At 40.6% G+C, this 18,652-nt stretch overlaps 2 protein-coding genes across 2 annotated transcripts; both read left to right on the forward strand.

Annotated features, from left to right (window-relative positions):
- Positions 1-3,849: 3,849 nt before the first annotated feature.
- On the forward strand, positions 3,850-9,304 carry LOC311278537 (uncharacterized protein). The gene is made up of 6 exons (XM_084389449.1): positions 3,850-3,891; positions 4,671-4,902; positions 7,256-7,283; positions 7,371-7,499; positions 7,577-7,749; positions 9,250-9,304. The coding sequence occupies exons 2-6, from the start codon at positions 4,798-4,800 to the stop codon at positions 9,262-9,264; spliced, it is 450 nt and encodes a 149-aa protein (XP_084245575.1). The 5' UTR covers positions 3,850-3,891; positions 4,671-4,797; the 3' UTR covers positions 9,265-9,304.
- Positions 9,271-17,635, forward strand: LOC311278707 (interleukin-17 receptor C; the record flags this gene model as incomplete). Its single annotated transcript, XM_084389716.1, has 11 exons — positions 9,271-9,379; positions 9,486-9,518; positions 10,396-10,538; positions 10,623-10,685; positions 10,856-10,907; positions 12,134-12,363; positions 13,411-13,464; positions 13,547-13,598; positions 13,759-13,854; positions 14,425-14,463; positions 16,372-17,635. Coding segments are annotated over 11 exons (1,608 nt in total), but the record flags the coding sequence as incomplete, so codon positions are not given.
- Positions 17,636-18,652: the final 1,017 nt, after the last annotated feature.

The following is an 18,652-nucleotide window of genomic DNA, read 5'->3' on the forward strand; positions in this document are numbered from 1 at the left end:
TGGAGGACTGGTCTGTGAGGAGGACTGGTCTGTGCGGAGGACTGGTCTGTGTGGAGGACTGGTCTGTGTGGAGGACTGGTCTGTGAGGAGGACTGGTCTGTGTGGAGGACTGGTCTGTGTGGAGGACTGGTCTGTGCGGAGGACTGGTCTGTGTGGAGGACTGGTCTGTGAGGAGGACTGGTCTGTGTGGAGGACTGGTCTGTGTGGAGGACTGGTCTGTGAGGAGGACTGGTCTGTGAGGAGGACTGGTCTGTGTGGAGGACTGGTCTGTGTGGAGGACTGGTCTGTGCGGAGGACTGGTCTGTGTGGAGGACTGGTCTGTGTGGAGGACTGGTCTGTGAGGAGGACTGGTCTGTGTGGAGGACTGGTCTGTGTGGAGGACTGGTCTGTGAGGAGGACTGGTCTGTGAGGAGGACTGGTCTGTGAGGAGGACTGGTCTGTGTGGAGGACTGGTCTGTGAGGAGGACTGGTCTGTGTGGAGGACTGGTCTGTGTGGAGGACTGGTCTGTGAGGAGGACTGGTCTGTGTGGAGGACTGGTCTGTGCAGAGGACTGGTCTGTGCGGAGGACTGGTCTGTGCGGAGGACTGGTCTGTGAGGAGGACTGGTCTGTGAGGAGGACTGGTCTGTGCGGAGGACTGGTCTGTGTGGAGGACTGGTCTGTGCGGAGGACTGGTCTGTGCGGAGGACTGGTCTGTGCGGAGGACTGGTCTGTGCGGAGGACTGGTCTGTGCGGAGGACTGGTCTGTGCGGAGGACTGGTTTGTGGAGGACTGGTCTGTGCGGAGGACTGGTCTGTGTGGAGGACTGGTCTTTGAGGAGGACTGGTCTGTGTGGAGGACTGGTCTGTGGAGGATCCGTATCCCCCAGAGTTAGATAAGTCCATACATACCCTTCTCATCTCAGTGTGTGCCGTAACTCTGTCTGACGCACCCACCGCTAGCCTAGCTTAGCACAAAGACTGGTGGTAAATGGCTCCAGCTAGCATACTGCTCCCAATAAGAGACAAAATAACGCCAACATTTTCCTATTTACATGTTGTGATTTGTATGGTCACATGAGACACAGCTAACCGTATACATACTGGGAACTATATTCTCAGAAGGCGAAGCACTGTGGTAAATACACACAGCTACACCGAGTATGGACCTGACACCAGTACAACTGCTTTCAGCCGATACTGGCCCATACAGAAAAAGCTGTCAGTCAGCCAGATGTGTTCTGCACAGTTGGCACGGATCTGGCCATTATCTGTTCACCGATGCCTGGAATCGGCCCAACTGTGCTTGCTATCTGGGCATGAAACGATGCTTGCAACCCATTTTAGTTCTGAAATTAAATGTGAAAAAAAAAAAAACACAGGGATTGTTTCTTATTATTATTATAACCTTTATTTTACCAGGAAAAGAAGCACATTGAGATTAAGAATCTCCTTTACAAGAGCGTCCTGGCCAAGACTGACAGACACAGCTCGTTTGAGTTTAACAGATAACAATACACATATACACACAAACATATACTAGTCAAAACATCTACAGCTCCAAATCGTTTAAAACTACTTTGAAAATGTCCAATTCTGGTGAAAAAAATTGTTGGTTGGAGAAGAGGTTGATAAATCAGCTGAAAGTTGTTACGATTGGATGAAAGATTACAAATAGATTTTTTGGGTACACTTTATTTTAAGGTGTCCTTGTTAAAGTGTACTTATACAATTAAGTACTGCGTAATATTAATTAACTACAGGTTTAGGGTTAGGATTGTGTTTGTTGTAGGGTTAGTTTCATGTAATTATGCATGCTTTATAGTTATTAATAACTAGCCTACTAACATATGTAACAGGGACACAAAATAAGGTGTTACCGATTTGTTTTAATCAGACTTTGATGCACTGATGAATCGCTCACAATAAGAGAGGACAGTTGAAGTAAACAGACTCATTTGACGTCAAATCTACTATCTCAAGATCTCAACATACCGTTTCCAACCCATTGCGCTTCTAAAGGTTACGTGAGTTAAACACGGTCCTATTCATCTGGAAGAAATGTGTCCGGTTAAAGGAGAATCGCAAACATCGTGAACTACAGCAAACATTGTGTTTGTACTCATGTCGTTTTCAGTTAGTGTAAACATGTTCCTCCATGCAGACACGAGTCCTTGAACAATACAAACACTGGCAAGACAAGTTCATTTTCAGGTCATTTGTGCTCAATATCTCGGCAGCTTCTAAGATGTAATTTGAGTGCTTCGAGTTTAGTTGGTAGCCTATATTTGCATAAGACCCATTTACTAACTCTGTGCGTGACAAACCAACACGCACATGCAAAGCACAGGACACGCGATAAACAACATGATCTTCCTCACATGCGTGTTCAAAACAGTCGCTTCGCTTCACTTATATGTGTGAATATGTGTGTGTGTGTGTGTGTGTGTGTGTGTTCACTCGTTTTAAAGGTCATTCTGAGCAAAGCCTGGCCAAGTGACGGTGAATCCAAAATATCCAAATTATTCTTTAAATAAGCTATAACCTGTGTTGTGAGACAAAAATATCTTGAATGTAGCCTATTATGATTTTGAACATCGACATAAAGCATTTGACCAGTGGTTTATTTTTACAATTAATCTGCAAACTGCTAGAGTTGGGAATCGTTTGAATTTGAGCGATTCCAGTTCCGATTCTGCTTATCGAACCCGATTCTTATAGATTCCTAGTTTTGATAATAAGTAAAAATAATAATAATAATAATAATAATAATAATAATAAAAAAAATATATATATATATCATTCACCTCAACGTATTTTTGCAAAGCATTTCATCGCAGCTGAATACCATGAACAAAAATCTACAGGCTAAAAAACACAACACTCAATAAGACTTAATAAATAAATACAAAAAGATACACGTGTTTTAAGATTTTCAGATATTCAGATATACAGAAATTTAAATCAAATGTTAAATAACACTGTACCTTAAAAATAAAATATACAATTAAATTTAAATTATTATTATTTTTTTTTTACACATTTTTCTTAAATGTGTATATTTTATTATATTTGTGTGTATTACTTTAAGTGTGTATATTTAGGATTTGTATTTAGATGTCTTGTACAGCACTTTGGTCAGTCTTGTGGCAAATGTGCTCTAATAATGAATTAAACTTGAAACTTGAACTTGAAACTTTTATAACAAGTATCCGATTCCTGGCCTTATGGATTAATTGATTTTCGATTCCCAATCCTAGTTATAACAATTCGAAATTTTAAAACATCAAAATGAAAGGTTCTTTATTTTTAATGGTTTTATTAAGAACTTTTAACGTCTATGTAAAGGTTCTTATAATGGAAAAAGGTTCTTTAGATGGTTCTTAGAAGGTTAAAATTATTCTTTTAATTACTGTTTACTGAAAAGGTTCATTGGGGAACCAAAATAGTTCTTCTATGGCATCGCTGAGAAATAACCATTTATTTTTAAGAGTGTTAGAAACAATCTGTACTTTTATAATAAATGTCTGGCAAGAAATTAACTGTGATTAAAAGAGTAACTGCCTGAATTTAATAAAAAAAATAATAATAATAAAAAAAAGAAGCTTTTTTTTTTGTTAAACTGATCATCAGGATCAATTAGATAGTGAGTAATTTTAAATTAGAGTGTTTATAGACTATTGAGCAAGTGTTTTATGCCATTTCCTGGTCATTATATCGCTGTAGCCTAATGAAGATGAAAGAGTGTGAGGTGTGTGTGTGCTGATCAGGCTTTGGGTGGAGTGTGTGTGTGTGCGTGTGTGTGTGGGTGGGGGAGGATATTTGTTATTCCGAGTAGTTCCCAGTAAAAGCTCTGTCCTGTTCCGTTCTGCCCACTCGCTCCTGGAACCGCTGGAGACTCACTTCTCCTGCAGGTAAACCTCAGTATCCTCTTACTCATTCACAACTCGTGTAAATCATGATCTGTAGTGTTTAATTAAAATATATGAGAGAATTTATCTCTCTTTTCAAGAAACGTATTCATGATTTAAGTGGGATATTCTGTCAGGAAACATTATGATGCCACCGTTAACAGGAAACCTTGACAGAACGTTATCGTTATCAAATGTATCTTCTCTTTCATAATGTTTATTTAAAACATTATTTTTACATCTTTGAAAGTTTTATTTTCCTCAAACGTTTTACTTGGACATTCGACTAACACGTTTTAAATGTAACTACTTGTTCCAGAACGTTCAGAGAACATTCAAAAGTAACATTCCCATAATGTTTGAAGAATGATCGAATGGAACGTTCATGTTCCTTTAATGTTCGCAGAACCATGAAAAAAGAAACTTTTTTTAAAAAAGCTGGACGTTTTGAAAGCTCAGATAACATCCAAGTAACGTTTTAATAACTTAATTAGCAGTTCACACAGCTTCGTTTATTTTCAATATCAGGTTTGTATATACATAATTATTTATATCTTTTTATATTTCAGTAATATTTACATATATTGTATTCATCCTGTAAATCCCAGTATTCTGATGCTAAATTGATGATACAAATTAATATTTACCAGAAGCCATAGATCAAAAGTTTTTTAAAAGATGATTAGAACCATAAATATTCTCTCTCTCTCTCTCTCTCTCTCTCTCTCTCTCTCTCTCTCTCTCTCTCTCTCTCTCTCTCTCTCTCTCTCTCTCTCTCTCAGTATGAATGAACTCAACACTGGGTTTCTGCCTGCGCTTTCAGACTCTTGTGAATCAATGAGTGGCAGTTTTTGAGTTTCAGAGTGAATCCAGACAGGGGTCCAGTGTGAGTGTGTGTGTGTGTGTGTCATGGGTGTGTGGGCTCTGCTGCTGGTCTCTCTCCTGCAGTGGATCTTCACACAGGCGCTGGAGAGAATCGAGCTCCAGGAGGATCATCTGCTCACCTGTGGACAGGTACAGTACACCAGCTCCGTCTGTTTACCGCGGTAACTCTTTAAAGTTACTGATACACTAGAATATCATGCCTAAAGTACTGAAAACAGGTTTAACTGTTTTAAACCTGGTTCAGACTTTTCAGACTTGTTTTCGAGTTGTTAGTTTAGTGGACTTGATTTTCTGAAGCTCAGAGTCAGACATGTTTCTACATGGATCCAGTTACTAGGAATTTGGCTGTTTGCAGAGGCGCAGTGTTTGTGTGTGTGTGTGTGTTATAGAGTGGGTGAGTGTGCGTGTTTGTTTGTGTGTGCATGTGTTTGTGTTATAGAGTGGGTGAGTGTGTGTGTGTTTGTGTTATAGAGTGGGTGAGTGTGTGTTTGTTTGTGTGTACGTGTGTTTGTGTTATAGAGTGGGTGAGTGTGTGTGTGTTTGTTTGTGTGTGCGTGTGTTTGTGTTATAGAGTGGGTGAGTGTGTGTGTGTTTGTGTTATAGAGTGGGTGAGTGTGTGTTTGTTTGTGTGTACGTGTGTTTGTGTTATAGAGTGGGTGAGTGTGTGTTTGTTTGTTTGTGTGTGTTTGTGTGTGCGTGCGTGTGTTTGTGTTATAGAGTGGGTGAGTGTGTGTTTGTTTGTGTGTGTTTGTGTGTGCGTGTGTTTGTGTTATAGAGTGCGTGAGTGTGTGTTTGTGTATGTGTTTGTGTGTGCGTGTGTTTATGTTATAGAGTGGGTGAGTGTGTGTTTGTGTGTGCGTGCGTGTGTTTGTGTTATAGAGTGGGTGAGTGTGTGTTTGTTTGTGTGTGTTTGTGTGTGCGTGTGTTTGTGTTATAGAGTGGGTGAGTGTGTGTTTGTGTGTGTGTTTGTGTGTGCGTGTGTTTATGTTATAGAGTGGGTGAGTGTGTGTTTGTTTGTTTGTGTGTGTGCGTGTGTTTGTGTTATAGAGTGGGTGAGTGTGTGTTTCTGTGTGCGCGTGTGTTTGTGTTATAGAGTGGGTGAGTGTGTGTTTGTTTGTGTGTGTGTTTGTGTGTGCGTGTGTTTGTGTTATAGAGTGGGTGAGTGTGTGTTTGTTTGTGTGTACGTGTGTTTGTGTTATAGAGTGGGTGAGTGTGTGTTTGTTTGTTTGTGTGTGTTTGTGTGTGCGTGTGTTTGTGTTATAGAGTGCGTGAGTGTGTGTGTGTTTGTGTGTGTGTTTGTGTGTGCGTGTGTTTGTGTTATAGAGTGGGTGAGTGTGTGTTTGTTTGTTTGTGTGTGTGCGTGTGTTTGTGTTATAGAGTGGGTGAGTGTGTGTTTGTGTGTGCGAGTGTGTTTGTGTTATAGAGTGGGTGAGTGTGTGTTTGTTTGTGTGTGTGTGTGTGTGTGTTTGTGTGTGCGTGTGTTTGTGTTATAGAGTGGGTGAGTGTGTGTTTGTTTGTGTGTGCGTGTGTTTGTGTTATAGAGTGGGTGAGTGTGTGTTTGTTTGTGTGTGTGTTTGTGTGTGCGTGTGTTTGTGTTATAGAGTGGGTGAGTGTGTGTTTGTTTGTGTGTGTGTTTGTGTGTGCGTGTGTTTGTGTTATAGAGTGGGTGTGAGTTTTATGAAGTCACACTTTTTCTTGTTTGCTGTGTGGAGTTGTGTGTGTGTGTGTGTTGTTTTTCTGCTCAGTCGGTGTTCTCATGCAAAACCATCAGAGACGAGCTGCTGCAATCAATGCATATCATCACTTACACGCCACTACATTTGCATGCATATATAACTCTAATATAGTGTTGTTTTTTATGTTAACCAGTAGAAATGAAAGCCATCAGCTGTAATAAGTGCTACTGTGACACATAAGTACCTCGGGTAAAACATTTTTCATAACAATAAACGTCAAATTCTGTAACATTTTTAAGTTCACTTTTTAAAACTTTTTAAAAAAAGTGTCGTCTTTGAAAAGAGATCAAACTGAAGTCTGTCGCTCAAAAAGTGAATAAATGGATTATAAATACAGTGTAAATATAATTTAGTACCATAAAATCCCCCCAGAATACAAAATATTAAATAAAAAAACATTATCAAATTAAAATATAGTACATTCATGTCATTGAAATAAAAAAATAAAAAATTCGGTCATCTTTGACCGACACGCGAAGAGCAGAGGGTTAAATAATACAAATGAAATAATTTTGTATTACTTTTGTATTTTTGTATTTGTATTATTTTGTAATTTTGTATTTCTTTGTATTATAAATGTTATTTTGTTTTAATTTCTTGCTTTCCTTTTTGGGGTCAAAATATAACCTGTGCATGTTTTTTTTGAGAGAATCGTTGTATGATTAATATTAATATTATAAATATTATTTGATATCTCCTGTAGTGTTAATGTGATTGGATGTTTGATAATTGTTTTGTCTCTGTAGGGTATAATTCACTGTAAAGTCAAATTAGGTAAGAAAACTTTGACTAAAGTGTGTGACAGATATTTGACCAGCTGAACTGTGCAGTGTCTTCATCTGTGTAATGGTCTCGTCTCAGGCGGCCCGACGTGCATCAGTGATGACGAGCGTGTCCATGTGACCCGTCTCCACGCCTTCATCGTTGAGTGCCAGAAGCAGAAGAACTGGAGCTTGTGCCTGAAGGTCCTGGTGAACGTCTCAGTCAGAGGTACGGCAGTCGTCGCAGGGGTTTGTGGGGCGAGCGTTTCTCCAGGAGGTCTGATAGGATTGTTTCTGGGCTCTCAGATGCAGAGGAAGAGGAAGAGGAAGAGGATGGAGTCATTAGTGGAGAGGATCCTGAGAACACGACGACTGATGCCACTGTCCGCTTGTGTTACACGTTTCCTTCACAGCGGTTCTCCAGTTACATCCGCTTCACAGTCCCCAACTCAGCTTTAGAGGACAGCACTACACTACAGGTCATCTATCTATCTATCTATCTATCTATCTATCTATCTATCTATCTATCTATCTATCTATCTATCTATCTATCTATCTATCTATCTATCTATCCTTCCTTCCTTCCTTCCTTCCTTCCTTCCTTCCTTCCTTCCTTCCTTCCTTCCTTCCTTCCTTCCTTCCTTCCTTCCTTCCTTCCTTCCTTCCTTCCTTCCTTCCTTCCTTCCTTCCTTCCTTCCTTCCTTCCTTCCTTCCTTCCATCCATCCATCCATCAATCTTTTTATGCGTTTTGGCCGTTCATTTAAACGTGTGGATCATTTTGACAATGTCTGTATGCGGAAAAACTCAAAGGAAAAACTACGTACCCATAGTCACAACTATGGTGATCAGTGTTTGCTTTAGTTGGGCTCTTGACCCTTCACTTTATAATATTAAATTGTGTTTGGCTGCTGTAACCAACCTATAGCAGCCAGACAAGCCAAGATAAAATGTGATCAGGTGCTGTTGGTTATGTTTTACCGTAATCATCATGTTGCGATCTGAATCACTAAACTCATTTAGAGCCTAATCTCTGTTAGGTTTACCTCATTGATTACAGTAGCGATGTGATTCTACAGCATAAGATCTGGCATTTTTAATATAATCAGAGGGATTTTTAAAAGTTGTTCTGATCAAAAAGGTTTGAATATCTGTCATTTAGACACACACTGACATCAAGAATCAGCGTTTGAATCTCAACAATGACCATCAAAAAGCATGATGCAGTGCATTGTGGGTGCACCAATCAAAACTCATCCATGGCTCCCAGCATTGAATAAATTGTGAGCTGAATTGTCTTAGTAATTTCTTTTATTTTTTACTATTTTCTTTTGTCTCTGCTGTTTTATGTGACTTTTAGTAGTTTGTTTTGTGATGTTCAGAGTTGATCCATCTATCTGAATATGCTGTTTGTCACCGTTGTTTAAAATCATACGCTGATTCTTGATGTATGTGTGTGTCTCTAAATATTATGTGCAGAATCTCATGCTGTAACATCACAGGGCTGCTGTAATCAATAATGTAAAATCAACACATCACCCATATAATCAGAGTTTGGCCTCAGAATGACATCAGTTCATCAGGTGTAGGATGATGCGAACAAACATGATGATTGTTACTATCAAAACATAATCAACACCTGAACACATTGTCTCTGTGCTTTCTTTGCCATAACATGTGTGGTTTATAAACACACAGTTAAAGCAGCCAGAAAAAAAACCGAATGTCTATAAAGTGAAGGGACAAGAGCCCAACGAAAGCAAACACCGATCATCATAATGGCGACTCTGTCCTTCAGTGATTCGGCTTGTGAACATCAGGTGTCTTCAATCATCTCCCAATTAATCACTTAATTATCTCATTAACTTTAACACTGCTTCAGTGTTACATTTAACACCTGAAGTGTGGAATCCATAAACTCGGAGGAGTGTTAATTTAACACTTGGGTTGTTGCTGTGTCTGTCTGTGGCTGATTCTTCAGGTGTGTGTGTTGTAGGTGTGGATATCTTTAGTGGTGGAGATCCCGAAGGCAGAGCTCGGCAGTGTTGTTGTAGTCCATTCTCCAAACACAAACTCCACTAAAGATGTCAGGATCCCTTCAAAAGAGGAAGGTAAATATGCTGCAAAACACTCACACTCGTGCCTCTTTCACTTATAAGTATCTGAGACAGATTAACATTAACTGATGGATGGCACCAACACACTTTTCTCTTTCAGTGTGTAAGGGTTTACATGCCTTCTTCTGTAAAGGTAAGTTAACCGTTATCCAGTTTACACGTCTAGTTTAGTTTACTGGTAAAGTGTGACAGTAGAAAGCTGCAGGTCACGTGTATCCTGATGAAGACTAAGTTCACACTTTCAGTCCAAATCCGATTGGTTTCTATGGCAATGACGTTGCGTTGGTAGAAATACGCCAAAAACAACAACAACAATAACCGCTACATGGAGGGTTTTGCATTCAGATGTTGTCTTATTTAAATTTCACAACATGGAAATGTGTGGCCGCCGTGCTGGAGTCTAAACTACTGCGTCTTCTGAGGCAGTGGCAGAACCGTGGGAGGCTCGTATAAATGGCTTTTTTCCGCACTGTTGTCTCCGTTATATATCGTCATTTTCTGCTCGTCCGGCACAGCATTGTTTCGGCAGCGACTTTCAGCGCGTTTCCTATAACGACGTCAGACGTTTTACATCTTATGTGGCATGACAAAGTCCCATAAACAATGCGAAATCCGATCAGAGCGGTCAGACTGAAACGGATTTCCAGAAATGCGGAAAAACACGTATGGATGTAGCTTGAAATGGATTTTTTGCTGTTCACATTAGATAAATCCGATCGGATTTCAATCAGATATGCACAAAAATTGGATTTGGACTGACAGTCTGAACGTAGCCGAAGTGTATAGACTGAAGACTAGTTCACAACTTCACACTGCCCGAGTGAATGCCATCAAACAGCCCTGAAATCAAACTCTAATGGCAGAATGGCAGCTAAAATAAGTTACCAGTGATCCATTATGGAAAAGTTTACGCAAAAGTGACAATTCGTTGATGCAGGTCAGGTGTCACTGGTTCTGTGTCATATATCTGTGGTCCATCTCTTCTTCTCATTGGCTGCTTTGGTTTCCAGTCGCACCCAGGCTACATAGAAGAACTGACCCTATGACAGGAGCAATAAAACTGTATGTGGCTGATGCAGATAAATGGAGATCCCAAGAGTTTAGCGCATGCCAGAGATGGGACAGGAACGGATCCTGTCTTAAGGTGGAATGGGTACGTAACACCGATCAATAATACCTTTAATTGGTTCATTTAATTAGTTTTAACTTCCCTTTCTGTCTCTTCCTTAATGTAAAGAATAACTCCAGCGATGAGTTTGAGATTTCCCGGGGATCTGTCGCCCCCTGTCTGTGCTTTGAGGTAATGGCAACAAATGTTTATTTCTCTTATTGAAGTATTAAACAAATAAATAGAAAAGCATCATATATGAGGTTATATTAGTAACACTGTCTGGAGATCGAAATGTATAAGTCAATACAGTAATGTTCACATTTTTCCTTGATGCTTATTCTCTTTCTACATTTGCATAGATTTGGGGGAACTTTCCTCGAACAAAGTATTGTCCGTTTTTGAACGAAACAGGTATGGCAATCACTTCCTACTTTGAATACTGACACACCATGTTTTTAAAGGAAAATCAAGGGAATTTTCTGAATGTTCAGCTGGAACTTGGGATAGTCAAAGAGTTTTCAGGCTGGAAGTGGCTTTCCCACTAAACTTTCCCACTGAATTTTTGCATACGGGAACAACACAAGTCGACACCATTATAACTATAGAAGTATTTCCTACTAAAACAAGGTGGTATTTGACTCTGGTAAGCGTATCCGTAGCAGACTGGTGGCAATGGCATTGGACAGCATCATGCCTAGTGCATTGTGGGTGTTGAAGTTTTCCTACCTATTTGGCAAAAGGGAAGGAAACAAGCTTTTTCTCTGTTTTGCTCTATTCAGATCCATTTCTAAAAGATTTTTCGTCTTTCTACTGCATAGGCAGCCAAGTTTTATTGAAAGCCCATTTTGCCAGTGGTGAAGTACTAACGTTTTGAGAACATTATTAAAGAGCAGATAACTTTGAATGAACGTTCTTTTAACGTTACTGGAAAGAGTGTTTGTTTTTAACTTTGAGAGAACCTTGCCAGAACGTCCCCTGTCAGCTGGCTCAGTAAATAACAATAGCCGCATTTCCATTACCCTTCAAATTGCTCGAATTGAAAATACGGCCAATGGAAACACGTCAATTTCGCAAAAACTCGAAAAGGAATATTCGGCAAAACTGCAACGGAAAAACTATTTTTTCGCATTTACAGTCACATGATGTACGTAACAGTCGATCAGTCTTTAAAGATTACTTTGTATGTTTGGAAGACGTTCAGAGTTCTTTATTAAACTCATAAAAGACAAAAGTATCACGGGAATACTGGATTCTAAACAACAAAGAAATGCCACAATTTCTCAAGATCTTGAAGCAGAAGGAGTGAGAGACACTCATATGAGCCGCTCTCAGGATAAGAGTCTTTCCTTGACATTAATGCTGTGAAAACACGTCTACGTCTCCTTCCATTGATAATAATGGCTAGTGCGGTGGCTGAGATATACGTAAACCTACCAACATGACTTTTGGAACGACTTATCGCAAAAGGAAAAAAAAGAATTTTAGTCGCATAACATTAGTTAATGGAAACGCGGTCATTTTACAATAGTTTTTTTAATCGACATTCAGGAAATATCGATGACTGATGTAGTCAGTGCAAACGTTTCTGACTTAATCTGCACTGTATGACTGGTAAACTCTCCTTTCATTCTCATCAGTCTCAGTCTCCAGTGTGTCGGTGTCTCTGTCCGAGACTGAAGCTCGTGATGAGCGTCCCGCTCTGGTGTGGACCCTCACGGGTTCCTGCAGGTTCGAGGCCCAGCTGTGGGTGTGTAGGAAGAGCTCAGGCCTGGACAGCAGATGCCATGCGCTGAACACCAGATCTCATGTGCACGTCTACCAGAACAACAGCTGGATCCAGATCATGCAGGACACAGACTACAAGCAGGTGGGAAACTGCACTTGAGATATCAAATATGGTGTGGGATAAGTTAGACGGTCAAGTTTAATATTTTGGGTTGGGTTCAGATCACTATCCTATGGAAGCTTGTTTCCGCCACAGAATAAAAAAAAAAAAAAAATTCTCACAATTGTGCAAAATGTATATTATAATTGTAATATTATATATATTGAGATATTTATAATTGTGTTATAAAGTCAGAATTGCGAGATATAAACTCAGTCTTTTTTTCCTTAGAATTGGACTTTATAACTCGCAATTGCTTAATGAGTTTATATCTCACAATTCTGGGGAAGGATGTCAGAATTGCGAGATATACATTAAACTCAAATTGCGTTTTAAGTCAGAATTGCGAGATGTTTACTCGCAATTGCGAAAAAAAGTTAGAATTGCGAGTTTATCGCACAATTCTGACTTTATAACACGCAATTGCGACTTTATATCTCACAATTCTGACTTTAAAAACACACAATTGCATGTTATAAAGTCAGAATTGTGAGATATACTGTAAACCTGCAATTCTGAGTTTCTCGCAATTGCAAGTTTATATATCACAAATCTTACTTTATATCTCACAATTCTGAGAATTAAAGTTAGAATTACGAGTTGTAATCTCGCAATAGTGAGATAAAAAGTCGCAATTATCTTTTAAAATGTTTTATTCTGTGGCGGAAACAAGCTTCCATTAAATTTAAAATTAATTTACATTTGTGTAATTACACAAATAGGTACTGAGGAATATTAATAATAAAATTATATATTAATATAATGTACTTACTATAGTGTAGTTAAACATTTAAGCACTGAGTAATAATAATTAATTGATCGTTTTTACTATAGTAACCACATGTTACCTGTAACGGACACTGTAAAATAAAGTGTTGCCTTATTTAGGGTTAGTTGATTGTAGTTATGCCTAATTTAATGTTATTACTATATTAAGTACATTTAACATATGTGACTGTGTGACCTTAGAATAAAGTGTTACTTTATATTTACTTCTCTAACACGTCTCTTTTCTTTCATCCATTGCAGCAGTTACGAGGAGAGTTTCTACAAGTGGAGGGTCATCCTTTACTGTGTGTTCAGGTACCTAAACTTCTTCATCATGTTTACAGTTCACATCTGATGTGTGTTTTGGGAAACTGGCAGTGTTTTCTCTCTTGTCCAGGTTAAAGTGGCGGGAATGGAAGGATTCGTGGGACCAGTGTGTCCTTTTGAAGGCAAGCACTCGCATCCCTCAGTTCTGATGAGGGAGCAGAATTAATGTGCCATAATACTTTAGTACTACAACATAACGCATTGCAGATATAATGCAGATTGTGATGTAATAACAGCTCTCCCTCTGTGTGTGTGTGTGTGTGTGTGTGTCTGTCACTGCAGTGAAGAGGACTCACTGGATCTTCCCGCTGGTGTTGTGTGTTCTGCTGGTGTGTCTGTCAGTGCTGGGAGCCTATGCAGTGCAGGGAACACTGAAGAGTGAGCATTACACACACACACACGCACACACACACACATATACACACACACATTTGTTTTGCTATGCTTGTTTCTAAAGCCATTTTAAATACGAGAACTAATGAAATGTCCTCATAAATCACATTCACGTTGTAATACCAGTTTAATACCCATGTCATCATACAAGTTTCTGTCTTCATAAATCACATAAACAAACACACACACACACACACACACACACACACACACACACACACACACACACACACACACACACACACACACACACACACACACACACACACACACACACACACACACACTCACTCACACACACACACACACACTCACACTCACAGACCAGAGCTCACCGATAAGGATATTTATTTAATTGAAATATCAGCTCTTTTACATTACCGTAAAGGAAACAAGATGGAGAAATGTATTTCTTCGTGCTGGAAATAATGTCACATTGCAAAAAAACCTATTCTTTGTGCAAAATATATTTCTTATTTTTATTGTTCTTATTTTTGGGTAAAATGTATCTTTGTGAACTGAAGTGTTAATCAGCCTTCTCTCTCTTTATAACAGGTTGGGTGTTCAGATGGCTGAAGTTGGATGATGTGAACAGTGAGTTTCCTTCATGATCTCACCTCACACACCAATCACTCCCTATACAATCATAAAAATAAACGTTCTTTATTGGCGTCGATGGTTCCATGAAGAACCTTTAACATCCATGGAATCTATCCATCGCACAAAAGGTTTTTTATAGTGGAAAAAAAGGTTCTTAAAGGTGGCATATTATGTAATATAAATCTCTGGTGTCCCCAGAATGTGTCTGTGAAATCTAAGCTCAAAATCCCCCACAGATCATTTATTATAGCTTGTCAAATTTGCCCCTTTTTGGTTGTGAGCAAAAACGCTCCGTTTTTGTGTGTGTCCCTTTAAATGCAAATGAGCTGCTGCTCCGCCTTCGTTCAGAAGAGGGCGGAGTCTTTACACGAGCTTCAGATACTCCGGCAATAACAAAACAGGTCAATCTCACTCATCCAGAGTCCCAGAATCACCAGTAGCGAGTACAGCCTTACGGAGAGACTCCTGGACGTTTCTGAATGTTAGTGGAGACTGTAGCAATGTTAGATGTTATGGGAAGAAGGAGGTGGGAACCGGCGAACATTTAAAGACTTTAATAGATAAATAAACACAAAATGAAAGTAAAGACGGGAGTCCCTCACAGTCGACTGCCGCCAAACATACTAAAACAAAACATCAACTAAAACAGTCCAGGCCTGGTCCTCTCTCGATCTTCACTGTCGTCGCTCCTCCTTTTATGCTTCCGCTCCTCCGTGAGAGATACGAGACCGGTGCGTCGCGCAGGTGAAGCTCATCATCAGTCACGCCACCGGCCTCACGCCGTTCTCTCACGGTCCTGCTCGCCACAGAGACATTTCTGTAGTTGTTGTGGAGTTACACTGATCATCTCATCATCATGTTGAACTTCTCCACAAGTGTCCACAGTTCCTGAGGTCTTTATAAGACAGCGGTGACATGTTCTGGTCAATAGTGTTCAGTGCTCGTCTGTGCTCAACCACAGAACAGTTTCATGCTTTGCTGGATCTTCTGCCATTGCGTTAGAACTGGTCTCTGTTGTTGCTTGCGAAACCAAATGTCGGCTGGTGGGTGTAAACGTGCAGATTAAGGGCCGGTAATATTATAATAAGATTCTCTTCATACGTCAGAAGGAGAGCGAAGTCTGATCGGCTTATTTTTTGACATGCTTGCAGAGAAAGACTCACCAGAACAAAGTTACTGGGTTTTACTTTTCACATTTTCTGGGATGGTAGAAGCACCGATTATAGCACTTAAACACAGAAAAGTTAGATTTCATGATGTGTCCCCTTAAAGATTATAAGACACTAAGAAAAATGGTTATTTTAAGAACTGTTCACTGAGAGGTTCTTTTAGTAACCAAATATGGCATCACTGCAAAAAAAACAATGTCCTTTTTTTGAACATTGTGTAGTGTGGTAGATTTTCCCCTACGCACCTGACTTAGGTTTATCTGGGCGTCTCCAGTCGACACCTGCAAAATTATACTCAGGTGAGTTCCCCTCTGACCGCGTTGGTTGACGCCTAAGAGTAGCAACTCTGACCGCATAAAATGCCTAAGAATCATAGTTACCTGAGCGCATCTAACCCCACCTGAGAGTCTCACACCGAGTCGAACGACGTCTCATTCCTTTTTGAACACCATCACTTGTGAATAAGGTCTCTAGTGTTCGACTAACCTGGTGCGCAGCAATAACTAGACAATCCAGAAAATGCCTTCGAATATGCTTTAATCACGGCCGGAGGATCTCAGACCAGTTTCAGAGAGAATCCCACCAGCAAAAAGAGTACAACAGTTTTTATTTAGGTTTCAAAAGCATATAATTGTTAATCCTGCAAGAAAAATAAATGTTAGTTATGATTAATTAAAAAAATCCGTAAGTTTGCGCGGTGTGTTTGCTGACGTTCATCTGTGTGTTGTTTCAGCTGCGGTGTCGGGAGGGGTGGAGCTGCTTCTGGTGTGTCCTCCGGACTCAGACGCCACCGTCATCCAGCTAATGTGCCGTCTGGGCTCGCGTCTCTCCGCTCTCGGCTTCACCGTGTCTCTGGACTTGTGGAACCGCTCCGAGATCAACGCTCTGGGTCCGGTTCCCTGGCTGCACTCCTGTCTGGACCGGGTACGGCGGAGCGCAGGCAAAACTGTGATGGTTCTGACTCCGGAAGCCTGCGAGCGGGCCGAACAATGGGGCTGTCGAGGAGGGAAACCGGAAGAAGAAACGGGGGTCCAATCGTCGACGTGCTCCGAAGTCTTCGACGCATTGCTGAGCCGCGTTCTGGGAGACTATCTGCTGGGTCGTGCGGGAGAACGCTTTGTGCTGGCGCAGTTCGACGGGCGGTGCACTTCCACGGCCCTGCCCGAGTTTTTCCGGAGACTGCCGTTGTTCAGCCTGCCTTCCCAGAGTCTGGACTTCTTAATGGAGCTCACGCAGGGGGCTCGTACGGGAGCAAGAGTGTGTGAGCGGTGGGAACGAGCGGGGGCGTTGAGGGCTGCGTCACGGGCGTTATCAGGAGCGCTCAGAGAGATCACGGGTGTCACAGGGCACACCTGTCCAAGGCTCTCTGAGGACTCTGGGACGGAGAACGGATGGGAAACTGTCCCACTGCAGGCAGAACAGTCAAGCACTGCTCTCTACCCCAAAATAAGCACTGTAGGCTGGGTCTAAACTAATCTTAGCCAGACTTAAACGGCATGAGGTCTCCTCATCCTGACCAAGAACCTTGTAAGGTACGGTCACGTTTCCCAGACAGCAACATAGAGTTCCAGATCCGGGCCACATCTGGTACACATGGATTCCACACGCCCCAGATGTGGGCCGGATCTGGGCCGACACTATGCTGCTGTCTGGGTTACCGCTGCTTGGCGAAATCATTTCAATAGGAATCTGCGCGAGTGGGCTTTTTGCATAAGGGTGAAAAAGTTCCCCATGCAGATTTTGCTGATGTTCAGGTTGTTCACACGGATTCACCAACATAAAGCTTGGTCTGAAAGTCACTTCTTTTGACACTATTAATAATTCACAGCCCTGCATCGTATTTGCTGAATGAAACCCAATACTTGTTTCTTACAAATTTTGGATCTAAACTAATCTTAGCCAGACTTTAACGGCATGAGGTCTGGCCACGCCGAGCCTCATCCTGACCAAGAACCTCGTAAGGTACGGTCACGTTTCCTCGACAGCAACATAGTGTCGGCCCAGATCCAGGCCACATCTGGATCACATGGATTTCACACGCCCCGGATGTGGGCCGGATCTGGGCCGACACTAGCCTGATTAAAACTTCAGTGACAAAAAACAACTAGGGAAACACCAGAATGCGAGAATGTTTCTGATTTTATTGACTGGTTTTGTTTCTGTTTCAGCAGCGAAAATAGTTCCAAACAAAGATTCAGAGATTTCAGAGTTTTGAACGAATCGATTCAGAGTTTTGAACGAATCGGTTGAGTCAAAGATTCAATGACCCATTCATAAACAACTGTCTCATTCTTGAATGAATCATCCGTTTGAACGAATCGTCTGAATGAATGGCTCAGTGACTCACTCATTAAGACGGTCAACTGCCGCCATCTACTGGCGGTTTAGTTTCACGTTTCTTATTTTATTTAAAAAAAATGTTTAAAATAATCTCATAACATTATTTAATACAGTTGTAATTTTTCAGTGTAAATGGTTTAATTTGATTGCTAACAGCCCTATTGTGTCTTAATATTCTAATTGAAATTATTGATCAAATATAATAATTTGGAATGAAAGATGAAGATACCCCTTTTAAGGCCAGACACTACAGGCAAAAACAGTGTTTTTTTCATGCATCTCTCAATTTTGAGGCTTTTTGGCTTTTCATAAAGTGTCTTTTTAGACTATAGTGGACAGAAAACATCCAAAATACACTTTAAACTGTATCTTTTAGAGCACTTTATCTATTTGCGCCTTAAAGGTAAAAAATGACCTTGTGGTAAATATCACAAATATGCAGATTTAAAAATGTCAAAGCTTATAGAACACTGCTGAGAATAATGCTTCAGAATAAATCATTTTTTACACAATTTTACATTTATTTAACTTTAATAACTGTTTTACTCGGAAAAGTGAATGACCAATTTACTTGTCTGAAGGACAAACACATGACAAGATGTCGAGCCCTGTACTTGTTTCTCACTAATTTTGGGGTGCTGATTCCAGAAATAGTGCGTGTTTTGCTTTAGCAC

Source organism: Rutilus rutilus (genome assembly GCF_951802725.1).
Source record: "Rutilus rutilus genome assembly, chromosome: 19".
In the NCBI taxonomy this organism is placed as follows: domain Eukaryota; kingdom Metazoa; phylum Chordata; class Actinopteri; order Cypriniformes; family Leuciscidae; genus Rutilus; species Rutilus rutilus.